Here is a 27,538-nt window from a genome sequence, read left to right on the forward strand (position 1 = left end):
TGGTCATCACTACAATTTAGTAAACAATATAAATTAAAAGCGGCTTCTGTGTTTCTTCAAATGACACGGATTATTAATCAAACTCTGTAATTCTGTTTTAACAAAATTCTCACAAAGAGTAATTTTAAGCCCAACAAACCCCCCATATTCTGCAAGAAAACTTTGCATATTATTTTAAGGACAAAATTTCATTTTTTACTTTTACTTTATATCATATGCTATTCCAAACTTTGGCAACAAACTTTCTTATCCAATTTTCAAGAATACTCCAAAATTAGCCAGGCGGTGGTGGTACACACCTTTAATCCCAGCATTCAGGAGTCAGAGGCACGGGGATCTCTATGAGTTCGAGGACAGTCTGGTCTACAGAGCTAGTTACAGGACAGGCTCCAAAGCTACAGAGAAACGCTGCCTCGAAAAACCAAAATAAATAAATAAATAAATAAATAAATACTCCAAAAATGAAAAGGACAGCGCAATAAAATGACAGAGTATATAACATCTGTTGTACTCACAATAGTTCAACAGGAATATGTAGGGTAGATCACTGAAGAAGCCCTGATTCTGTGAAGCCTAATTCCTTTTGCAAAACTATAATCAACAATTCTGGTTTGAGTTAAGACCATTGAGAACTGTACAATTATATCTATTTTACTTATTTCTAATTAAAGTGGCTGTGAAAATGTGAAGTCAACAAAGGGAGAGTGTGACTATCTTACAATGCCGCCATAAAGTAAGAACAAAGGGAACACCGAGACTTATATTAAAGAAGCTGTTTGTCATTCTTTGTTTTAGAGATTACAACACATACAAGTGAATTTTATCAAAATACAGCACATTTCTTCTACTATATTCATAAAAATCAATTCCTATGTAAATAGTACTGAAAAATCAACTAAAATGAGTTAAAATTTACAAAGAGTTGTTAAAGGGTTTCAATCAAAATTATGAAAACTATACAATACCCAATTGATAACAGCCTGAAAGAAGTGCAATTTGAGTTCAAATGTTTTAAAAGTGCTGACTATTCTGACTAGAATGGAAATGCTTCAACTCACTCTGTAAAAATAATGCAGGTGCTGTTTTAGCTAGTCCAAGATTCTCAACTAAGTCAAGGTTGAAGAAAAAGCGTATCACATTAAAAATACCCAAATTATGCATATGAGAAATTTAAAAATGAATCTGAGAAATGAATATTGCTCTAATAAAAGTTTTCAGACTAGCCTCAACTAAAAACAGTTGCTGGTCTCCTATGGCACTTTCCTTGGTCCAAATAACCATGCATGTCATTTGAATTTTATTTGATTACATAAAACAAAAGCAAATAAAATTAATGGTTTGGATAAACAAAATAACCTCTACCATCAAATACTTGTTACAGTAACTAGGAACAAAGGCAGTTGGTGGTAAAACACTATTACACTGTACACTTAGAAACCCTTTTAAAGACTCTCAAGTGTGGAGTTCACATTTAACGTGATCTGGAGGAACAGCCCTTGACTTGAACCCTTTCCACACTGGTAGGCCTCAGGGACCATCCCTTGCTCCACCGCTCTCCACAGCACTTCTCTATCACTGCGCAGTCTCACAGACTTGCTTTGGTTTCCTAGCTCCATGCGTACTCCACAGTTCCTTTCACTTTACCAAGGCAACGCCAGGCCAAACAAAATCAAGAGGCTTTCCTAAACCTTCTGACACTTCGTATTATAGGCAACAGACACAATCTTAAAACTGGCCTTTTGGGTTTAATTTGCTTCTTAAAACAAAAATTATAAATTAATTATGGAGTACTAATTATAAAAATTAGATTGCAAGTACCACCATTTGCTAAAGAAAAAAATATCAGAGAACTTCGTAGTATGGGAAATGTGTGGACATGCATCTACATTAGAGTTAAAAACTTCAGTAACTAAAAAAATTAAAAATTGAATCACCAGTAGCAAATGTATAATCAACAGCTAAGACAAGAATCGATCTTGCAGAGCTCATAAAATGCAATTATTGTCTTTTAAAAAGACATTATGTATTTTATTGCATTACTCTATTAATAAAAATACATTATCAGATAACTTTTTCCCACTGTTAGCCTCAGATTTTTATAGGAAATAATGTTTTATTCTGGCCTCGGAAAGTGAACCCACCAGCACCAACTTCATCTAACCACTCTTCAGTATGCACATAGCAAAAGCCAACACTTCAAATCTCTTACCCACATGGAAAAAAGTAGTTCGGCAGAAAAAACATTAATACCAGTTGGATAAAAATAAGGGCACAAAAGCTATGAGATAGATAGCTCTGCCATCTGTCTCTGGGCTACAATCAAGGCTAACTATTGCCTTGCATACAGTCAGTCATGTGTATGAAATCCAAAAATAAACCTACGTTCTATACAAAAACAACATAATTTTGTTTTTGTAGCCTCGATTTGCTAAGCTTAAAAACCTAACAACAAATTTCATATGATATAAATTCAACAGTCTCTTTTTATCTTCTGTACAGTGGTTCGTTCCCTCTAACCACAGTTCCATTATTATTTCAGTAATGTACAAGTTCCAAGCCAACTGTCTGAGTTCTTCTTTATATATAAAAATAAGCAAAATAGTCATTTCCCCTCCAAGTGTCTTCCAATAAATCTTGCTATCTTCCCCATTTGTTTTTTTTTCCTTTTTCCTTTTTTTCCTTCTTCTTCTTCTTCTTCTTTTTTGTCTATAGTCCTTATGAAGAAACTTCTCGTACAATGATGAGTTCTACTGTGTTCTGGAAAGTTTTTAACAAGGACACTGCTTGTCCATGTTCAATGTTGATAAAACTGTAGCCATTAGCCTAGAAGAAAGAGGGAAAATAACTTTTAGAAAAAAAATCTCAGAAAAATATCTGCATTTCTAGTTGTAAATTTCTGACAGCCAGTTCATAACCTACTAGAAAAAAGGACCAGTCCAGCAATTTAAAACAACACACTGGCTGATGGAATGATTCCATCTGACTCCACGCTGGGGAACCATTATCACAGAAGGAAAAAACTGACCCCTTCAAGTTGTTTTCTGACCTCTGTACTCATGAAGTTCAGCACATGTGTGTTGTACACATATACACAAAATTAAAAACACACACAGACTAACAGTCCCTACATTCCATACTTAGCAGAAATAAGATCTCTATAGAAATAACCCAGGAACTTGTATTTTGTTCAGGTTATCAGATGATTCTTTTAAAATAAATTTTATTTTATTAAGTTAGGTGTATGGATGCTTTGCCTGCATGTGTGTTTGTGCCTGGTATTCAAGAAGGCCAGAAGAGGGTATTAGATGGCCTGGAACTGGAGTTACAGATTTTTGTTTCCAGGAACCCACCTGGATCCTCTGGAAGAACAGCCAAGTACTCTTAACCACTGAGCCATCTCTTCAGACCCTCATACAATTCTAATACATTGTTTCAAATGTTGGGAAGTACTTGTCAAGACAGGATCAGATAGGGTATTTTATGTATGTGTTAAGGTAGACCCAGGTTTACCAAACTTCAAGGGTAATTGCAGGCAGTGTCTAGACTTCTTATTCATTGGAGCCATTGGTTCAAGATCAGCAAACAGGTTATATAAAAGATAGCTAGCATTTACTGAATTCTCACTCTGGACCAGACAGACATACATACTGAAGTGTTTCATATGAATTAAATCCTTTCATTCTTAAAGAGAACACTATAGATTAAAAGCAACACTACAGACTTATCTTATTTCAGAAGACTGAAAACCCAGGAATGTCTGAACAGAAATAATAACTTCCTGCCACAAAACTGAAAGCATGGATTCTCATGTTATTCAGAAAAGTATGTGTGTGAATGTTTATGTGGGGCTATCTATAGAGGGAAAATAATACTGTGGAATATTTGTTTGACTAGGCAAAGATGTTGTTACATTTGTTTATAATGCATTTGATCAACTATGTAAAGATGTGTTACATTTGTTTATGCTGTATTTGTTTAATTATGTATAGATGTGTTGCTGTTTTGCTTTGTCTGCTTAAAGCACCTGACTGGTCTAATGAAAAGCTCAACAGTCAATAGCTAGGGAGTAGAGGGATAGGCGGAGCTAGCGGGCAGAGAGAATAAGTAGGAGAAGGAATCGAGGCTCCTGGAAGGAGAGAGAGAACAAGGGAAAAAGAGAGGGAGATGCCTGGGACCAGCCATACAGAATGAAAGAAAGGTAAAAAGTCCCGAGGCAAAACGTAGATGAAGAGAAACAGGTTAAAATAAGTTATAAGAACTAGCAAGAAACAAGTGTAAACTAAGGCTGATTATTCTTAACTAATAAATCTGTGTCATGATTTGAGAGTTGGTTGGTGGCCCAAAAGCAATAAGAAAAATGGATACTAAAGATAGTGTGGCAAAGCATGATCACTTTTGTTACACAGTTCCTGTGAGTTTTCTGAGTTTGAAATTATTTAAAAATCAAAACCATTAAAAATTTTATCATCATGAATTTGCATGTCATCCTTTAGTAACTCCAATTTTAGTGTATGTGCTGCTGAAGCAGGCACTGAGCTAACATTAAAAAGGGCTGGGCAGGGATTTGTTCTGAGGTGGTATTTACTTTCAACTACTAAACTCTATAATGTCTCTATCATTTTTGGTTTGAAGGCTTCTTCGTATTATTATCTTAACTAACAGTAGTTCATGTAGGAAGGAGGAAGTGGACTATCCTTGAGAACTAAGAGACTGTCAAACTGCGTGTACTTAGGTATAATAAAGTTACTGAAGTAATATAGAAAAGGAGTGGAAATACCAAAATGCTTCTCAGATTTAAAAATTTTACTATCTGATATAATGACAACTAGCATTCAAGTAGATCCTCTTAAATTAGTAAAAACATTTCTAAACTTAAAATGATGCATCAACATATAAACATGACTTTCAAAGAGTAAAGTAAAACTATTTAAAACTCTAAAACATTTAGAAAGTACTGTAAAATAAAATTATTGCAAAATGAAAGAAAATAAAAAAGGTTAACTTCATTACCTGAATAATTTTATCACCTGGCTGTAGTATTTTTGATGCTGGTCCTTCAGGCTGTACCCTTGTTACAAATATACCCTTTAATGAACAACCACAAAAATTATTAATTATTATTATTATTTAAGGCCAAACCACAAACTGAAAGCATGACTCAGGAGCAAGGGAAAACCTTTTCAATACCATGCAAATACTTGAACATGGTGGAAGCTGTCTCTTGATTTTTCAGAGTATCCCTCTAACAGGTCAACATAATTTCTCCCTCTAGTAATTCTGACTTTAGAAATGCAATGAAATCACTTCTATGCAGTTTTGGAGAAGCAGTACCAAAACTAAAAATCACTTGGTAATATCAATATTCACATTTCAGGTAAAATTCTTTATTTCAAACAACGTGAAATAAGCAAATTTCAAAAACAAAGATAATAAAGAAAGAAAAGAGATGAGAGACCCAGAAAATTTACATTAGATTTTCACTCATTAAGTATGAGATTAATAAATGAGACATTATGAATGTACAAGGGAATTATTTTTTTTTAAAAAAAACTTACATCATCATCAGGTCTGAAAGGGTTTCCTCTACCCCCAACACCTCCTGATATGCTAAATCCAAGTTCTGGATCCTTTTCTACTCTTACTCGAATCTGATTTAATATGAAAATAAAGGAAATATCACTATACCAGAAAAAATATACAATAATATCCATATTTAAATACTGGTGAATTAAGTTCAAGCAGATGAGGTGACACGACAACACAGAGCACCATTATTCATGTTAATGAGTTAGTGAGGGAAAGGCACAGCGGAATTACAAAGCGTGGCTCCTAACATTACTTATGACTTCAGTCAATCAACTGACACTGGCTCTATTTTACTTTTTAGTCAGCCTGAATTTTTAATTTTAACATCATGATGCATATCTACAGAACACATATGCACATTCCCAACAGTCTTCACTTACAGACCACTTAAATTACATGCTTACTGTCTTGTGCCATAAGATACTTAACATTGAGAACTGGCTTTAGAACTCAACCCTTCACTCCCTCTGTTTATAACCTTCAGGGGAATTAGGACTGTAAGATCAGACTGACTAACAGCAGTTTTTATAAACTACTGTAAAATAAAAGGTGTAGAAATGTTTTCTTTTCTTGAGACAGGCTCACCTACATATGTAGCCCTGGCTGTCCTGGAACCTGCTGTGTAGAACAGGTGGACTTGAACTCACAGAGATCCTCCTGCCTCTGGGACCTAAATGCTGGCTTGTTTTGTTAACAAAGGGTCTCACTAAACAGCCTAGGCTAGCCTGGATTGTCTGATGCATCCAAGTGGACCTTGGACACACTACCTTCCAGCCTCAGCCTTCAAGGTGCTGGTATAGCAGGTTATAGAAGCTAAAGTTCTGTTAAAGAATGTTGTTTACCATAGACTTGCTCAAAACAAAATGTATACCAAGGGTTTCAAGGTTATTACTTCATGAATAAACCATTAAGGTATAAGAAATTATGACCTATACGTTTTGAAGATCAAACCCTCAACATGGTCTGGAGACTATAGCTGAATTTCTTAATCGAAAAGCTCAGACTCTGGTGTAGAACAGGACCACTTCAGCTTACTGGTCTACTATTTATAGTCTTAGAAGAAAATCTAACGGAGCACCATCAATCCACTTGGACAAGCAGTTGATTTAGAATTAAAAAAAAAAAAACCAACCCACACCCCCAACACTAAATCCTATGTTACATGATCATAAAGTCAAGTTAAAAACTACAAAGTCTAACACTTTAGAAAACTAAACTTTATAAACTTAAAACAAAATGGTAAAAACTACTGTTAAAATTCTATATGAATATATTGCTATTAACCTGTAAGAATATATGGAAAACCTAATTTCATATTTCAAACAGTCTTGATAATTCTTACCTCTTGCTTTGCCAGCTCCTGACCTTGTCTAGGAGAACAATGGGGATGTGTATATGGAGGCTGGTGGGCCACTTTCAGCATCAAATAATCAATGAGTTGTTCTCTAGAGGGATGCCTTGCCACAGATGCCTGAGGGGGATGATGTATTTGACTATAATTTGCCTGAGGCCTGAGAGGCTGGCCCATCTGTCCATTACTCAAAGGCATCTAAGAAAAACATGAATTATCTTTAAAATAACCAGTAATAATGTCTTATTACAAGTACTTGGACATTCTTCTTGGAGCAATACAAAAGCACTAGAGTTTTAATATTATACACCATTAAATACTGAGTTACTCTCACTTATTCTTCTAAGTTTAAAACTTCCAAAAGAAAGAAAATTATTAATATCTAGATTCTAAACTTTCTTGAATATTTACTGATTGAATCCATCAGCAAACTTTTAAAAGAAGGCCTCGATCTATATTTTAAATTGCTTTTCTGTTATATATAAATCTACTATTACACTTACCAATGTTAAAGTAGGAAATAAGTATACTGGAAAACTTTAACTATTGATATACATAAAACAAAATTTTTATATATAAGAAATTAAACTTAAGTTATCCTACTAGAAGGTTATACTTTTCTCATACCAAATCATAACATACATAAAAGGTGAGTGTAGTTATGTTTTTTCTCAAGAAAAAAACTAATTGAGTATAATTTTTTCTTAATTTGAATATATTTTAACTTTCTTACTTTTCAGAAATAAATTTCAGCTATCTACACAGAAATTAAGTGATTTATTCTTTATGCATGCATATATTATCAGTAATTTTCAAGCTCTCTAAATAGTAATTCTATGGAATATTTAAAAACACAATAGTCAAAATACTGATATTCTACTTTATTTACTACAAAATAGAACCACCACAAATTTTGTGAAATTATTAGTTTGCTAATGAACTAACTACATTTAATAACCCCCATGTATTAGGAAACTGAACCTGAATTTTAGACTTTGGATTACATTTGTAGTAAATAGCTTATTTTATTCTACAAAGAATGTAGCTAAAGAGAGCCTGTTTCTGTTATTCATCATTTAAATTTCCTTGTAGGCTAACTGAAAAGAATTTCTGCCCAAAGGACATTAGAAGAAAACTAAAATTCCCCCCCAAAATCATCCAAACATAGAGTTTGACAGAAGTTTCAGAATTGTATACTGTGAACTTCTATCTTGCTAAAGATACAAAAAGGTTTGTTGTTTAGAAAGAATATATATATATTAGTCAGTGCATGCATGCCATGGCATATGTGAAGGTCAGACTACTTTCAGGGGTCTGTTCTCTTTCCACCACGTAGTTTCCAGAGATTGACTTCATTCTGTCAGACTCAAGGACTGCTGCTTTTATTCACTGAGCCATCATTCTTCTTCAGCCTCCCTGACCTCGTAGCCCATGTTGGCCTCAAACTCTTGACCTTCCAGCCGTGGGTTTCAAGTGGTAGGACACAGACACGTGCTATTACACTGAGTCTCTCCTATTCTTAAAAGCTGCTGATACCTGGATATTCAGTTTTGTCTAAACCAATCTTAAACAATAAGAAATATATTAAGCTATGTTTAGTCAATGACTCATGAAAAAAAAGTGTTAAGAACTAAGCTGTAAGGTGCATGTTAAAAAAAAAAGAAATTGAATGACAGCTTTGAATTAAAAGGAAAGGGATAAAATAAATAAGCACGTATGAGCTTAAATATCAGATGGCTGGATGCCTATCCTCAAGAGCAACTTAAAAGTTGTATATAATAAACGTGAGTAATAACTATTGTACCTGGTTACACTAGAGGCATGCAAGTGGGTAAAGCAAAAATAGCTGAGAGAGAACAAGAATTATCTTTGGCACTGCTACAAATATTTTATCTGTAAGGTTTTTCCTACAAAATACTAAAAAAGACAAAATGATCACCTCTTCTACTATATACATGGTCTTTCAAGATGATTTCTAATTCTATCTAAAGATTTTCAAATGTTTTTAATTAACAATAAAATATTCTAGAATGCATAATTTAAGACAAAGTCATTGTCTAACTCTCCAAGTAGGTTTATTGTCAAGAATGCCAAACAGTTATTAATTCAAATGCTAAAATAAGCAGATGGAACTGTAGCAAGCAATGTAATTATAAATCGATTCTCTAGTGTGAAAAATCACAAAATAAATCAAGAAACAGCAGAGTCAAATTCTCTTGCATTTACGAATCATTTAAAAATAATCCTACATAATAAAAGCAAGCCTTATAAAGTATTTCCAAAGTACATATGAGATTTCAAATTACAACAATGAAAACAGTGCGCTCAGAGACGCGGCTCTGTTCACCGCTGTGAGCACCTACTTTCACCACGCTGTCTGGAGGGTCTCTGAGACTAAGTGCACCTGATGAGTAGCTCTGCTCCCCTGAGATCAGTCTATCATCTTGGCAAGAATCTCCTGGACTGCATGTCTGAGGATGCTTCAAATGAGGGAGGAAAAAAGTAAACAAATAATATACTTTAAGATGTGAAACAAAACAATGAGATGCATGAAAGAAGCTTAAGAAATGCTGCTTGACTGGAGACACAGAAGACTCAAGTTAGATACTATCATCATCACTGTCATCAGGTCTTTTAGCTTCCTTCAAAGGTACATAGCAAAACATTTGTTCCTGTAACATGTTAAAAAATTTAAAAAGACAGACATTTTTAATCTTTATAATATATACCATTTAATGTTTTTTCTTTTACTTTCATTTATACTTATAACTTAATATCTTTACTCAATAAGTATAGTGGTTAAAGCTAGCTAATTCTCTCCAATTTTAAGAGCAACTAATAAATTATTGTAAAGCACTAAAGAAAGTGTTTTTCATTAAAAGAAAATGAACTGGTATGCTTTGATCTCATGACACCACCAAGAACACCCCTTGATTACAATGATGTGCAATGCCCCTAAATCCACTGTATAAAACTCACTGTGCTATAATTCTGTCATATTAACATTGGTTCAATACTTTAAAGGCACTGTTTTAAAGAAATGCTTTAACATTAACTAATTCATACCTCCATATGCTAAATTATAGTTTAACTTAGTGATAACCTTAATGAAAAAAAGGCTAAATGTCATTATCCCTGACTGTTTTAATAAATATGATAAGAATAAAACATCTATATTCACCGTAAGTTAATTCTAAGCACACCTAATTTAAACATCTATATCCACCATGAGTTAATTCTGAGCACACCTAATTTAAAAACAAAGCACAGTATGTTTCACTGCTGCTTTCACTTCTTTCAAGACATGCTTAGCAGCAAAAACATTAAATTTTATATTGAAAAATAACTCAAAATACACTCCAAAATAATACACCATGGAACACATACAATTTTAAGAATTTGTATTTAATCTAAAAAAGTAATACTTGCAACTGACATATCGTGTCCAGCTAGTTGCTAGTTCAAAGCATGGCTTAGCATTTTTCGGTGTGATTTGATCTAATTTGTCTACTAACAGTACGTATTTAATTTTTCTTCTCTTTTTGTGATATACATTTAGAATATATAATCAACACAGCTCAAAGCTAGAAACTTATACTCAAGCCTGAATAGACAACTACACTTACGCATGATATACAAAAGCACATTGTAAATGAAAAACTAAAATTCAAAGTCTGTATAAACTTTAAATCCAAGGAAAATAAGGACAAAATATTTTTGTAAAACAAATTTAGAAAGAACAACTGTCTAGATGACTATGAATGGCAAAGATTCCCAAGTAATAAAATCCACTCCGGGCATGTTGAAGTAAAGGCTGACTCAGCAGTCATCAGCCTGTTTGTTCTTCTTCTAAACTAAGAAGTTCGATGACCGCTGTTGGCACACAGCAAAGACACCAAGTAATGGCAGATGGCGGAGCGCAGGGCAAGACCAGCTCAGAGCAGTCACAGCCCACTGAATCCAGAAAACTGTTCCTGCTCTAGAACATAACAGAGAACATCCAGGGATGAAGGTGGAAGGGGTCTGGGGAACAAGTGAAGAGCCAAGAACAATAAAAGAGTCAAAATGGAAATAAACTATGAGAAGGAATAAAAGAAGGTTGTAGAGAAGAAAGGTCATTCAGGGCAGAAGGGGAGATTTATTTAGAGGCTGTGAGTCCTTATCAAGCCATGACAGCCTTGTTTTTGTTCACTCTTGGCAGTCCTTATAACTAACTCTTAAATGATCACTAAATAATAAATCTTCCACCACTAATGACCATGATGAAATGTTTTAAATAAGTTTTGGATTTTTTCCTTTCTACTATACTTTTACAACTTCTTCAGTCTCATATTTAGTCATATTCAGTGAAATGGGATTAAACTTTGGTGCATATAGTGTTTTTTATTAGCTGATTCTTAATTACTGGACTTATAAATTTATATCACCTGGCTAAAAATCATTAACTTATGATCAAAAAAATTAAAGACAGAAGTTGTAGATCTAAGCTATATAAAAAAAAATAACCCAGAAAATACAAAGATTTCTAACTTACAGAACCTTTTCCCCTAGAAATGTCAAAACACTTAAGATCCGAATGTTCTCATGTGTGCAAAAAGTACTAGCCTACTATCGGTACTCACTCGAAAAATGTGCCCACCAGAACCTCTTCCGTCTGCAACACTCAGGGCAAGGCTGCCCTGGCTGCCATGCAGATCCCTAGAGCTGCCATAGTGAGAGCTGCTTACAGCAGTAAGAGTGGAATTAAAGGACCTTGACAGCATACTCTATATAAAGAAAGGGTAGATTTACAGAAGATTAGTGTAGCATGCAAATTCCACAAGACATGTTATGCACACAGATTTATTTACAAGTAACCCCACCCATACCACAAACAAGTATCATGCAACACTGAATTCAGAGTCAAAAAGAAACTGATACATACGGCTATATAACACATACATAAAAAACAGGTATAATCATGTTTAATCACATGCTTAAGAATCAAAGAAGTATAAACATATAGTTGCTTTTGTTTATTAGACACTACCATTTCCTTTATGTCTATTAGTATGTCTGAAACAGAAACTGAGCACACACTCAGGTATGTGTTTATTTATATAAAGTTTTACATAAGCAAAATTTTCAACATCAGATGAATTTACCAGCAATCAGTAATTCTCAGTCAAATAAGTTTCTAAAGGATCTATTTAATTCTACGGGAATTCTACTATTAAATAATATCAACATTTAAACATATATGCTACAGCAAACTGTCTCTGTGATAAACACCTGGTTACCAGTCATTTTCATTCTTTCAAAAACTTATTTTCCACATTTTGAAAAATATTTTAAATTGTAGAATGTAACTTTTAAAAATATTTTATTATTTTTATTTATGTATATGTGTTTGTGCACACATGTATGTATATCCAGTATATGAGTGGCCATGGAGACCAGAGAGAGTCATCAGATCACCTGGAGTTGGGGTTATAAAAGCTTGTGAACCACTTTACATTAGGTGCTGGAAACAAAGGTGAGTCCTCTGTAGAGGTGTCTGTCATTCTGTAATCATCAAAACAATTCTAGAAAAACTTTATGTTGACAAACATTTCCCATTCAAGTAGATGGTTATTGCATTTTGGAGTTAGTGGTGGCCCAATAAGAGTATCCTTCTACAGTTTGGGTTTTCATGAAGACCCTTGTATTTGACCAAAAATTAAATATGCATTTTAATAAAAACACTTCTGATTTTCATCATTCCTAGATTTTCAATGTGGATGGGGCTTGATAGCTTAAAAAAGGGAAACCACATTTTAGGCAAAACCCGTTACTAAAATAGAGAAATGAAACAGCAAGCATTTACATATTACTCTTCAGAAATATATTCTCTTAATTTTGAAGTTGGTAACTAATACCACAAAATAACAGACTCCCAAAAGAAAAAAGATCTATAAAATTATTACTCCTTAGGTATTTTGTGGATTCTAAAGTATTGGCTTTAGCATATTAACTTGACTAAATGCTAGGCACACTGTACTAGGCACTGTTGGTCAATATGCCTGATGGTTATCATGTAGAGAGAAAACAGGGCTGAGTACAAACCTCTGTGTTAGCCAGGCCCTGGAAGAGTGGTGCTCAACATTCCTAATGCTGCAACCATTTAGGACAGTTCCTCATGTTGTGGTGACTCCCAGCCATAAAAATATTTTCATTGCTACTTCATAACTGTAATTTTGCTGTTATAAATCATAATGTAAATATCTGATATGTAACCTCCTAGGGGTTGTGACCAAAGGTTATCAGTGTACTAGGTGGACACCTATTATCTAACAAGAACAAGTAAATGAGACAAGGGCCACTTTGTACTAATATGGTTTAGAGTACTTTATATCTGATTTTTTTATACAGGTAGGGATATCAGCAAATGGTAGTATTAGTGATAATTCAACTCTGAAAGGAAATGGTTTGACTAGCCTTGGACTCACAGAGATCTACCTACCTCTGCCTCCAGAGTACTGGGGTTAAAGTTGTACCACCACCGCCCAGCTTAATTCCTTTTCAAATTTTCTTTGTTAATTTACTTAAGTCAGTGGTAAGATCTTCAAAGTAAAATCTATTTTATGTGTTTGAATTCTTAGTACAGTTATTTTATGGATAAAGGAGAGGGTTATAACTAAAAGGTCACAAATGCATATGCTTCAATAAACTACTATGCAAAGCAAAAAATTTGAGTACCTCAAAAGGTAAGGGAAGCATTTTCCCATGCTGCCTCCTCCACCACCTTCAATTATGCATGTGTGCATGTCCACATGCACAGTGCCAAGGAAAGAACGGGGTCCTTTAATATCTGCCAACATCTTGAAGCAATACTTTGAAGTTTACAGTTTAAATCTTGTTGCTATTTAAAGTAGCTAATTAGTAGCATCATTATGAAGTACTTGTATTGGGTATGTACGCTACTATTTCACACCTAATGAAAAACTGCCAGACTAAAGCATAAAGTAGTTTCTACAATTAAAAGTGTCAACTTTCAGAATCTTATATAATACTTTTAGAACATTACTGAACACAAGAAAATAAAGTATGTCTCTGTACTATAATAAAGATTAGAAATAATTTTATGCCCTATTATCACATCAAATTCAATTAACTCAAAACCAAGTAAGTTATATCTTGCCAAATCTCCACACAGTGTCACAATGCTTTAAAAACTCCATTCTCAAAACTATTAGAATTAAAAAAAAAGTTGATGATCAAGTAAAGTTTTTAAATTTCTTTCTTTCACTCAGGACTAAAATATATTTTAGGTTAGTAAGGATAGGGTACCAGCAAGCATTATCCCTGGTATCCCTACAAGTTTTCCTCTGACTACTGTATACGTGTGTTTGAATTCCTAGTACAGTTTTTATGGATAAATGTACACATGTACACACACACACTCTAAATGTAACTTAAACATTTTTTTAAAATGACATTAAAGTGTATTTCAAGTTGATCTCTACAGAATCCATAATCTTAGGTATGGTATGAATCATCAATTCATGCTGAACACATTTGCTTGAAAAATCCTAAAATGCCTCTTTCATCATTATCAATCATCATGTTGTAATAAAAAAAATGGTTTCCTGTAATATTCACACGGAAAATTTCCTCCTGAATTTTTAAAATTATTCTGTTCCTGCCATATAATATAGATTATCCTGGGTCAGTTACTTAGCTGTTTTGACCCTCAATTTCCTTCATAAAATGTGGTGATATGAAAGAGGAAAGAAGGGGGTTGGGGAGGTGGTCTTCTCTAGGGAAAAGTACACCAACTGGTTGTCCAGTACCAACAGTCCTGAAAACATACCTACAAGTAACATTACTATGAACTGAGAAGGTTCTATTTATGAATTAACATGTGCATACATTATATGCATGCAATAATAAAATTAAAAAGAGGACTTACATTTTAAAGAGTGGGAGAAATATATGGGAAGGTTTGTTTTTTGAGATAGGATTTCTCTGTAGCTTTTGAAGCCAGTTCTGGAACTAGCTCTGTAAACCAGGCTGGCCTTCAACTCATATGTTAACCAGGCTGGCCTCGAACTCATAGAGGTCCCACCTGCCTCTGCCTCCAGAGTGCTGGGGTTAAAGGCCTGTGCCACCACCACTTAGCAATCTCAAAAAAATGTGGTGGTAAGAGTATCTTAAGGTTCTGTTTAAGTTTAGAACTATTTTACAAAAGATAGCTATACTATGCTATCTTATGTAAAATTAACTGTTAGAACATTCTGTTTCTCCTAACTCAACCAACATACTATCAATTTTTTTCAAAAATAAATAAATCCTTAATTCAGCCAAGGTGAACTGTCTCTCCCTATTCTCTGCATTCGTACCCAAGAAACACTGTTTGTTTCTGAAACAGGGTATCATGTAGTTCCAAGCAGACCTTGAATTACTGTCTCTACCGCATCTAGTGCTAAGATTACAGAAGTGAATAGTTGAGGAGAAAACTTTTCATCTCTCTCTCCCTCTAATCAACAGCGGATTTGAATTCAGCCTTTCAATTTTCTTTCTTGCAAGTGTTCTATTTCATAAATCCAATGAATTAATTGTTGACTTTCAGAATACAACTATAAAACCACTGTCATATATTTTCTAAGAAACTGTGTATCAAATTTAAAAATACATAATTTATGCAATGGAAAGAAAAAACTAAAAGGCATATTCAACAATGAGATAGATGCTGCTTGCTTCCTATTTACTGAAGTTCAGATACTTCTCTATCAAACAGAAGAGTGGGAGAATAAGCCACTTATGATGTAAACTATACCAGATAAAAACCATCTGTACCAGCAATCCCTCCTTTATCTCTGATAATAGCAGAATTCCAAACAGTCACCTATGCAAAGCACAAACCCTCAAGTCTTGTCCCTTATCCACAGTAACTAAGTACAGGAGTATTCAACTACAATCAAACTTTGAGGATGTCCTCATGAAATTCATTCCTGTATCTCCGTCCTACTAATAAACACTTCATTCATTCTCATTCAAGTCTCTGAAACAGCCTCTTTGACAACCTTTTCTTCTAAAATCTACTTCCACATGTGAAACACAAGTTCATTATAAATTAGACCCATGTTCCTCATCTCAGCTGTAGAAATTTTCAAATTCCCAACAAAATGAACACAAATTCAAACAGCCTCAACAGTGTGTTAGAATTATAGCAAACAGAAAGGATGAAGATGAAGTTAGCTACAGCTGACAGATGTTAGCTAAAAAAATAAACATATTACAAATGACTAGAAAGAAATAATCCATACTTTGCATTTTTTCCTATAAATTAAGGAATTTATAAAGCAACAGACTACATATATTCAGCTGTATTTAAAAATATACTATAGCTTTAATAAATAGAGAAAGAGTAATTTTAAAAAGAAAACCTAGAGAGATACATAAAGCCGAGTCTTAATAACAAAAAAATCTTTGGTTGGGAGTGGGAAGGGGAAATAAGATCTCTCTTTGTAGCCCAGGCTGGCTTCAAACCTCTTCCTGCAGACTGCAGTTACAGGTGTATGATACCAAGCCTGGCATAAGAATTATATTTTATATTTTTGGGCCACATAACAATGTATCCTTTCAAAAGACACAGATTTATAAATAAAGTTATGAGATGGACATAAGCATTAGCGATTATACCAAGTTTTCCAAGTTGCACTATAGCCACAAAAACACTCAACTGAGTTGTTCAAAAACATCAGAAATATAATTCAGCAAAGTAAAAAATAAATGCCATGCTGCCAGAGTCATCTGTGTCAGTGATGTTAGTTCATTTAATATAGACTGCAGAAAAAATTTTTGATGAAATATTTACATTTACAAATATATTTCATTATCTTAGTAATTATACAGTAAACTGGTATTTTCCTTACAACATTTAAACAATCAGCATTGGTAGTAATCAGTTCAGAAAATGCTGAGCATGGCTGTCTATATATATACTGAATCCAGTTTGTGAGTACAGGCTAAAAGAGACACACAAGCATAAGGAGACTGCATGACCATCAGAGACTTTCAGGAGTAAAAAAGCAGTTTGTACAATCATCTCACTTGTCTGGCTTAAGTTTAAATATAGAACTCTGGTTCCAGCAACAGGAAAAAACACTTACATTGTAAGTAGAAAATAATTTGGACTGTGTTATTTCACTGATTAAAAACAAAGGATAAACCATTTCTAAGAAAAATAAATAAATTCATAAAGAATTTAAAAAACTCACGTTCAATTACCTTTTCTAACTTTTTGGCCTCAATATGTCGAAGTACTTGTTCTCGCCAGTCATGAGGAACTTTACTTTTTCCTGGAGGATCTAATAAAGAATGTTCAGAACCAACCCTTGCATTTGGTCTTTTTGAGGGACTAGTCCGTGAGTAATTGAAATCACTAACTGACATAGTTCTCTCTGGTATCTCATTAATAGAGGGGCGGGCACTCTGAGGTCTTGAAGTATTTGGGCCATCAATGCTGTATGCTCGTGCAGAAAGCGGTCTCTGTGATCCTGACATCACTGGCGTTCTTCCCACTGAATGTAACTCTCTGTATGACAAATAATCTCCTTCAGAAATCTGAGCACGCCTCGTGAGACCAGGATCACCAAGATTCATAGAAGCTGTTGAAGATACACTACTCTGTCGCTGAACTGCAGTCCGAGCTCCTGCTGGAACTAGCCGGTCATTTGGGGAAACAGCCCACATTTCTCCATGTCTGGCTGGAGCAAGTCTCTGGTGTAAATGGTATGCAGTATTGGCTCTGACATTGTTATGGTTAGAGAAATTCATATTTGCAGAATGCTTTGTGTAACTGTGATTTTCGGCACTCTCTGATCTAGGAAGGCGCTGAGGAGGAAAACTGACAGGATCTATTTGTGAATTTTGTTTAGGGTGCCACAAAGTCTCTTTGACTGCAGCACTGCCACTGTACTGGACGTTATACTGTGGAGGACCATACAGTTGAGGTGTAGACTGTGGGGCAGTTACTATGGGACCTCTTAATATATTTGAATCTTCAGGGTTATGATTTGAATCAAACTTGAAAACCGCCTTTGTACCTGACATTAAATCAGAAGACGAGGAAGAAGCAGTGAAGACCTGCAGTGGCTGGTCATACAGTAGTGTAGCAGACTTGCTCCTGACTATGTTCTTCCCGTCCACGGAGGATGTCATTTTAACTGCTGCACTTGGTGGCTGAGGATCATCATCACTAAGAATGTCATAGATCTTTAAGCCTCCCAGTCTCCATGTTAGTTATACTATGAGACTTCATGACAGACCCGACTGGACCGCTTCTTAGAGGGGAGAGATCTTCAGTGCTTTTAGAAACACTCATGTCAGCAGAAGAAGTAGAATTCTGGGGTTCTATCCTACCAAAAGACTGTGGGACTTCCTCAGGAAGACCATTTATCTTATTTATGGATTCCAAATTCGGATACTTATTTCCATTTTCTGTATGTTGAGCTTCACTTTTAGGATGAACACTTAAAAAGCCTGTTCCGAGTACTATATCTTGTGCCTTTGATCTTTCTGTGATTTCTGGCTGGCGCATATCATTTGTCACAAGTTTATTAAGATTCATGTTGATACGGTCTAACTGGCGAGATTCATCAGATGTGGATTTTGAGTCATCTTTTTCAATTTTAGAACTAATCGTTCTTCAATATTCAAATCATACTCAGGCAACTTAAAATCCTTTTTATCATTAACTTTGAATTTTTCTTCTGGTGAATTGTTTAAAATATCTCCATTTTGTAAAAGGCTGTTAAAATTTTCATCTTCTTGCCTAAAAGAATTTTATGAGAAAGTAATAAAGACAAGTTTTCTTGGTAACAGAAAGTCATTAATAACTATTTGATCTGTTGATAACATACATTAAAAGAATTGATGGAGCGCCAGATAAAGACTTAAATTATAATATACAAGTATCAAAACATCACTATAACCTACTGATATGTACAAGTTTTATGTTTTTCTATCAGTTAACATTAAAGTTAAATAAAAAAATGTTAAGTAGTGGAGATTTTTATTAAGTGAGAGAAAAGTAAAACAGTTAAAAATCATCAATAATATCAAGATTAATGCTGTGAAATAATCCTTTTGTATACCATAAAGATTTGTCACTCAAATTGGTTTAATAAAAAGCTGATTAGCTAGTAGCCAAGCAGGAAATACAGGTAAGACAACCAACTAAAGATGCTGGGATGAAGTGGAGTCAGAGAAGATGCCAGCAGATGCAGATGAAGCAGGATGCGCAGAAAATGAGGTAACAAGCCATGAGCTTCAAGACAGAAGATAGGTAAGAAATATGGGTTAATTTAAAATATAAGAGTTAACTAGTAACAAGCCTGAGCTATTGACCGAGCATTTATAATTAGTATTAAATCTACACGCTAGTTGTCTGGGAAGCAACCGCTGGGACACAGGAAAACTCCACCTACAGACTAATTTTAATCACCATGTTCAATCTAACTTGTTACAAAATAGATTACCAGGGCTAAGCCAAGAACAAGAACAGAATGGTATCTTCTGTGTCATTTCACAAATGTGCTAAAACTTTAAATGCTTCAAGGTGGGAAAGCTACATTGAGAGTCAGACAGTAACTTGAGTGATTAAGTAAATGGCAGAGGACTATTTTACAAGTAAATTCTGAAGCTTTACATTAATGTCATTAATAATAAGTAGTTATTAAATGCAAATATATAAACAATTAAGTTAAACTAAAATAAATAACTGTATAAACACCTAAGTTCAAAAAGGGATCAAAAGAAGAAACTATATAACCATTATTCTGAAATATAATGTATTTGGCAAATATTTCATAAACGTGTCATTCTAAAACTATAGTCACTATACAAAAATCACAGTTCATTATTAAAAAAGCATGTAAAAAGTATTGCTTTTCTCCTTGATTACTACCCTTACTTTTGTTATATTTCCTATAATATTGAGGACAATATATAGCACCAAACAAGAGTATCTGAATAAACCCTTAAATGGCACCTCCCTAGTAAGATCCACATATCCATGGTGGTCTGAATGAGAAATGCCTCACATAGGCTCATGTGTAGGGACACTTGGGTCTCCAGTTGATGATGATATTTGGAGGAACTTTTAGTGCATGGGGGCCTTGCTGAAAGAAGCACATTGCTAGGGACCAGCTTTAAGAGCCTCATTTCCAATTTGCTCTCTCTTTCTAGCTATGGTTGGAGATGTGATTGATGTGGAATGTCCTTCTGTATAGGTGTTGCTTTTACTGGTTAATGAAAAAAGTTCCTTTGACCTATGGCAGGGTAGAATATATCCAGAGAGTAGATTGAGTCAAGGAGACACCTCATAGCTGTTGAAGAAGGAAGACGTTGCAACCGTGGGAACTTTTCCAGTAAGCCACAGCCTCATGGTGATACACAGATTAAAAGAAAGGGATTAATTTAAGATATAAGAGCCAGGTAGGAATACACCTAAGCTATTGGCCAACCAGTGTCATAATTAATAGCGTTTCTCTGAGATTATTCAGGTTTGGTCAGCCGGGAACAAAGGAGCAATCTCTGTCTAAATGTGATCTCTCAGTTGCCTGCTGCCACGACTCTCCTTTAGGAACCATAAACACAAATAAACTCTTTTCCCCATACATCATGTTTGGTGAAGACAAAAAAGCTAAGACGGGGGGCTGGAGAGATGGCTCAGTGGTTAAGAGCATTGCCTGCTCTTCCAAAGGTCCTGAGTTCAATTCCCAGCAACCACATGGTGGCTCACAACCATCTGTAATGAGGCCTGGTGCCCTCTTCTGGCCTGCAGACAGAATACTGTATACATAATAAACAAATAAATAAATATTTAAAAAAAAAAAGCTAAGACAGAAGTTGGCATCAGGGAGTGGGTTGTTGCTGTAAAGAATCTGACCAGATTGTTTTTGGAGGAATGTGGAGGACTGACCAAGGTCGTACTAAAAATTAAGCAGAGTTTACAGGCCATTCTAGTAGAAACCTGGAGACAGTAGCACTAAGAGTGCTGAAGAAGGGAAAAGTCTTGCTCAAGAGGTTGGAGGGAAGCAACAACTGTCTTAGTAACTGTGCTATAGGCCATTCATTGATATGTTAGCAAAAAATTTGGCTGCCTTCTCTTCCCAAAGAACTTGCCTGATGCTAAAATAATAATAGCCCGCTGTGACTATATACACCTTTTATTCCAGTACATGAAAGGCTGAGACAGGAGCATCTCTGTGAGTTCAAGGCTAGTTAGGGTTATGTGGTGAGACTCTGTCTAAAAACAAAACAAAAAGTAATGAACTAATTTCTTTGGGGCATGAAATTTCAATACAGTATAATGTAGAGTCTGGCATAGTTACTATCGATTACAAACAGGAAGTAGAACAAAAGAAATGAAAAATGCAGTTTGGAGAGAATAAAACACTAGAAAACTTAATACTACAGCCAATGCAAGTGCTAGAAAAGGGATATGTTCTAGAGATATCACCATTAAGGACAGTGCCCTGCTCTGCATTAGAACAATGACAAGGGTGTCTTCAGGGAGAACTGCTTCAGTATACAAAAGACGCTACTAATGTAGGGCGAGGTATCAAGGGCCCACTTGAGCTGTCAGTTTAACTTGTCAATGACATCCATGGGAAAATGTAAGAGTAAGGTGGATTCCTCCTATATTGTTTCAGAGCCACTGAGGACAGGCAAAGTCCAGCAAGGAGGTGTTTCTTTTTTTTTTTTATTGGAGTTGCTGTGAAAGGGCCATGAGAGGCCACTGCGTGGAACATTTAAAGCAAAGCCTGGGTTGCAGTACAAACTTCAAACTGTTACAGATACCAGAGTTATGGGACATCTGTCAAAAGCTGACTACAGAAAGATGTATACAAAGAGAGAGTTGTACGCAAAGGTCACAAAGCTAGACAGGCAGAACTTGACATTGGACATGGAGCTGTAGGATTTGGAGTTAGCTCTGCTGAGTTTTGGTTCAGTGTTCCCTCACTATGTCCTCGTTTCTCTCTTTTAGAATGGTATTGTATATTTCGTGGCATAGCATGCTGAAGTATACTCTTTTTTTTTTTAAATTTTATAGGTTGGGAGGTCACAGTTAAGAGACTGTATTGAGTCTCAGAAGAGACTTTAGACTTTTGTTAAGACTTAAAAACCATGAGAACTTTTAATACAGACTTAAATGCATTTTACCTTATGATATGGGCCATGAGCCTATGGGAGACAGGGAATGGAACCTTGCTGGAGGGAGTACATCACCAGGAGTGGACTTGAGGATTTATAGTCTCACCCCACTTCCAATTTGTCTTCTTTACTTTCTTCATGTGGTTAGAGGTATGATCTCTTAGCTTCCTACTCTAGTTGCCTGCTGCCATTTCTTCCTCACCATATCTCTTTCATAAGTTGCTTTGGTCATGGCATTTTATCACAGTAAGAGAAAGTAATTAACATGAATTATAAGGATAAAAATTACTTTCAATATGAATTTCTCTAAAGTGGCTGTTTATATATTCTGGCATCTAGAAATATTTATATAAATATTTGTTCATTTTACCTAGAAATTAAAAATCTACTATATTTTGTTGTTTCTTTCTCAACTAAAAAAAGCTATTTTAAAACAGAACTGTGCTAGGCAGTGGTGGTGCACACCTTTAATTTCAGCACTTGGGAGGCAGAGGCAGGTGGATCTCTGTGAGTTCCAGGGCAGTCAGACTGTCACACAGAGAAACCTTGTCTAGAAAAATCAAAATCAAAACCAAAATATCAGAATTGTAAGTAACTAATAATCAACAAGTTTCAAAATGGAAAGAAATATATTGCCTAAGCAATTTGTATATTTCTGAAAATGCTTATGTTTAGTCCTGTATTTATTATTTGTATTACTATTTCTATTTATTATAAGTAAATAATATTATTAAAATGTTCACAAACCTTATTTTGGAGTTACTACCAGTAGGAATTTGTTTCACTGGAGAACAGAGTGAGTTGTCTTGACTACTGTCAGTATTAAGAGAAACTGAGTCAGACATCCGAGATGGAGAAGAACAATTGCTGTTATTCTGATTGCTATTGTGTGTGACTTCATCTGACAAAGAATCTGTATCCTTTGCATCATCTGAAACAACAACAAAAATATTTAAGAGCAATAATAAACTCACTAAGAATTTACGGAAAGTTTTTGTATTGATTCCATGTACAAGGTGGTAAACAGATAAGATAATCAGAGGCATTTCTGAAAATTAAATCCTAAATATATACAAAATTCAAGAATTTTAAAGTTGTGGTATCATTTTATAATGTAATCAAATTTAAAAATACTTAAGATTTGATTTAGCTTACTGATAAAATGATGGGTAGTTTTCAAAGCCTACCTACTTGTTTTGGTAAATGTTCTTTCATTTTAAGAACTCATATAATAAAAACATACTTAACATTCACAACCTTCCTACAGTTTATCTGGGTAAGAAATTATTTCCTATGCACATGGAATATTTTCAATTTGTTTTTATAATAAAATTGAGCAATGTTATCAATACATAAGCAAAATTAATGATTTTTAAAGGTCAGTTCCCTTACTTCTTACAAATGTTTAAAGACTTATTTTCAATATTTTCAATATAAACACTTATTTATATATGTGTGTTCATTTGGGTGAAATGTCTATAGAGCTGAAAGGTATCACTTCCTCTGGAATTGAGGTTTCAAAGTGAGCCACCCATTGTGAGTGCTGGGAACAAACATGGGTCTCTGTATTTCTCCAACTTTAAGAACTGCTTATAAAGTGGTAATCTCTCAATTTGTGATGTGCCTGTTTATCTACCAATGAAAAAACAAGCAAACAAGTCAGTATTTACATTCCACTAAGGCAGAAGTGTAAAAAGCAGTTTTGAAAACAGTCCATAAAAACAGCTCTTTTTAAAAAACTCAATTCTAGGCAAATCAAGGAACTAGTATACCCAGACATAGCTACAGAGCAGCATATGATTAAAGGTATGTTTGTTGTTCTTATAAGCATGGCTCAAATGGTCTAGAAATCCCAACCTCAAGGTACTTGAGTCTTGGTTTCTTCATTTATAAAAATACCATCAGATTGCCTTTGAAGTTCTTTTTATGGGGCGATTACAACACCCAACTATTTAGCACAATAGTACCTAAGCAACTGGTAAATAAAGTACTCAATAGTTTCTAAGCATCATTATAAACCACCATGGTAGTATCATTAGTGCGGTGAAGGCAACAGTCTGGACAGCTATTTGGTAGAGATAATGCAAAGTTAATCAGGCACTAGTTGTAAGAGGTTTGTGACAAGATAGGTGTTTGCTACAACTTACTTTATTTCTAAGAGTTTATTATTTTCTTACATAAAAATTAGTTGACGCCGGGCGTTGGTGGCGCACGCCTTAAATCCCAGCACTTAGGAGGCAGGGACAGGTAGATCTCTGTGAGTTCGAGGCCAGCCTGGTCTACAAGAGCTAGTTTCAGGACAGGCTCCAAAAGCTACAGAGAAACCCTGTCTCCAAAAAAAAAAAAAAAAAAAAAAAAAATTAGTTGGCAAAAACTAAGGAAGAGGGCTTAATACCATTCTAGAACAGGTAAGACTAAAATAATGTGCGCATCTAGCATATATCAGGTACTAGGCTATTTATTTTATGTAAAATCTTTAGCATGCCTCATTGCATTTCAAAATTTTCATGTATTTATGAATAAAATTAAGCATACAAAGGATAATGTATTTAGAACGTAAGCAAGAGAAATGGAATTATAATCTATAATTATATCACTCTAATGTCCATGACCTTACAAACAAAGTCTGTGTGGGGTAGGGAGGACCCACTGATATTTTCCTGTAAAAATGGGAAATAACATTTTGGAACAGCAGTGTTTAAAAATGGTTCAATAATTTGGCATTCAGTAAAATATACTCCCACAGTATTAATATATCTTATTTAGGTAGTTTCTAGTCTTAATGCTTTACCCTTCAACATCTAACCTTTTTTGTTATTACTAAGTGCTACAACTTTGGGCTGGTTAATCGAGGTTTCAATTAATGGGGGCCGCATCTCCGCCATTTTCATTTCTTCATCAGAAGAAAGATCTTCAGATTCCTGGTTTAAAAAAAGGGGGGAGGGATAATATAAAAATTTAATTTTGGACTTTTTAAATGAGTAAATACACTAGAAAAACATCACAGGGAAGACAAAGTATATAACTAAGAACATATATGAAATTGCTTTTTAATGGCAATAGTTAAAAATCTGCATGACTTAATCATTTCAAGTACAATAATAAAACTGTAGCAGTTATAAACAACATACTAAAATATTTACTGTATCATTTTGAAGCTATATTAATAATTATTACGTGCCAGAGCTATGTGAGGTTACAGGTAAACAAAAATGACCAAAACACAGTCCTACCTTTGAAAGATTCAATTTACAAAGAGTCCCTCAACGGAGTCTCTCCCTAATTGTCAAGTCTAGTCTCTTCAGTATGCTTAGCTTCTAAGATATTTTCTAGGCTAGACTGCTATCAATATGAACTAAGAAATTCTCACTTATTTTGAAAATGGGATTGTCCATGTTTATTACCAATATACCACAGTTGTTCCAGATTACTTACTACTGAATAGTGTCAGCAAAGAAAATTACTTGCCAACAACTATTAACAGAGAGTTTAATATCATATAGTATACATGAAAACAGAACTCTTGCTGGCTAATTCATTCCTAGGCAGAAAAATGAAACTAAAACAAATTCTTTACAAAACTTGTTCCCCTGAAAAAGAAAGAAAAACAGTACTAAGTACTTTTATTTTTTCCCAAGTGCCATAATAAAGGTATGAATAATGGAAATGGCTCAGCAAATAAGAGCACTTGTTGCTCTTGCAAAGGACAAAGGTTTATTTTCCAGAACCCACATAGAAGCTTCAGTTTTTGGCACAAAAAAATGCTGTCATTTTCATGAAATAGTTTGATAACCTCTATTAATATCTTTAAAGATGTGTTTATTTTTATTGTGTATGTGTGAGTATTTTGCCTGTTTGTACGTCTGTGTATCATGTGAGTACATTACCCATGGAGGCCAGAAGAGGGTTATGGAGCCTCTGGGACTAGAGTTAAGAGATAACGAAAACCACCATGGAGTTCCAGCTAGGCATGGTAGTTCACACCTATAGACCTAGCACGAATGAGGCTAATATAGGAGGAATACCACAAGTTATACCAACATGGGCTACTTAGTGAGCTCCAGATCATCCGGGGCCACAAACTGAGATGTAGTTTCAAAAAGGTTAGAGTTCCATATATGTTTAGCAATCTCATCTACACCTGAGACATATATATTCAATATAATATTATTCAGCAATAGGAATAAGATGCAGTACTGAGAGATATCACAAAATGAAATTCAAGACAATATGGTAAATAAAAGAAAATGTAAAAGACCACATATTAGGCCAGTGAAATGGCTCAGTGGGCATTTGGCAGTATTAAACAAAAACACAAAACAAAACATATTAAGTGTATGATTTTGTTTATACGAAATACCAAGAATAGGCAAATCTATACAGGCAAAGTAAGTTTAGCTGCTTAGAGTTGAGGGAGAAGCAAAGCCTGAAGAGGTACAAAATATATGAGATTTCTTTTTCTTTTGTGGTTGTCAAAAATATTCTGCAAGTAATTGTGGAATGGCTTTACAACATTGTAAACTGTTTAAGCTGCTGAATTATATACTTTGAAGTATTAAACTGTGTAGGTTTGAGATACCTCTCAATAAAGCTTTTAAAAAAGATCTATAGCTTTTACTTATTCAATATGAGAAATACGTTCTTAGACACTGAACAAGAGTAACATGTTCAATGATGAAAATTTATGTAATGATCGAGTATAGCCATAATAGCCATAACAGCATAACAAAAAGTTGTTCTGTTTGCTTTCTTATACAGTGCTAGGGACGGAATCCAGCGCTGTACGCAAGCTAGAACATTGCTCTACTACTGATCTACATCTTTAGCTTTTCATTTTGACACTACAGAAATAAAAGTAAGATCTGGGGATGGAATAAGATAACATGGATCTGTTATGGACAACAAACTTGAGTTTAATACTCATTACCACAAAAATAAATAAAAGCACTTGTAATTATTGATTTTAAGTAACATATCATAATCTAATTTACCAACTAGTCATTTACTCACAAATACAAAATTTTAAGCTTAAAGTGATGAGTGGTATTTTAGCAGTGTGAAATTTTTTCAGGATTTTTCTGAAATCATATTAGGCTTCTAATGTTAACATCAATAAAATATTAAATTGGAAAATCTGATTATGTCAGAATCAAGTCATACCTCAAAAACATCATCATGGTTAATATGCTTCAGGTTCCCAGACACTTTCATATTTGCAGTCACTGGTAAATTTCCAGGACTGGTCTCAGCATCAGGTTCACTCATCTTCTGTACAGAATTTATATACTTTTCTCTTTCATCAAGTGTGCTTTTCATTGTAGTACTTTCTGAAGTCTACATAAAAGATAAAGACCTCAGATTATATGTTTTATGTTTATTTTTTATTAAGTGTTATATAAAATTTAAGCAATCCATCAA

The 27,538-nt window shown here is 34.5% G+C and overlaps 1 protein-coding gene across 1 annotated transcript in view; it reads right to left on the bottom strand.

Moving 5' to 3' along the window:
• Positions 1 to 758: 758 nt before the first annotated feature.
• The window catches only part of Erbin (erbb2 interacting protein), a 112,863-nt gene continuing 86,083 nt past the window's right edge, over positions 759 to 27,538 (bottom strand). The window contains 12 exon segments of the mRNA XM_048442928.3: positions 759 to 2,823; positions 5,011 to 5,085; positions 5,556 to 5,648; positions 6,929 to 7,135; positions 9,301 to 9,417; positions 11,560 to 11,703; positions 17,189 to 18,187; positions 18,189 to 18,590; positions 18,593 to 18,734; positions 22,868 to 23,051; positions 24,927 to 25,041; positions 27,281 to 27,454. Of these exon segments, the coding sequence (XP_048298885.3) occupies positions 2,716 to 2,823; positions 5,011 to 5,085; positions 5,556 to 5,648; positions 6,929 to 7,135; positions 9,301 to 9,417; positions 11,560 to 11,703; positions 17,189 to 18,187; positions 18,189 to 18,590; positions 18,593 to 18,734; positions 22,868 to 23,051; positions 24,927 to 25,041; positions 27,281 to 27,454 (2,760 nt within the window). The 3' untranslated portion in view covers positions 759 to 2,715.

The sequence above is a fragment of the Myodes glareolus genome, chromosome 15, assembly GCF_982192425.1.
Source record: "Myodes glareolus chromosome 15, mMyoGla1.1, whole genome shotgun sequence".
Taxonomy (NCBI): domain Eukaryota; kingdom Metazoa; phylum Chordata; class Mammalia; order Rodentia; family Cricetidae; genus Myodes; species Myodes glareolus.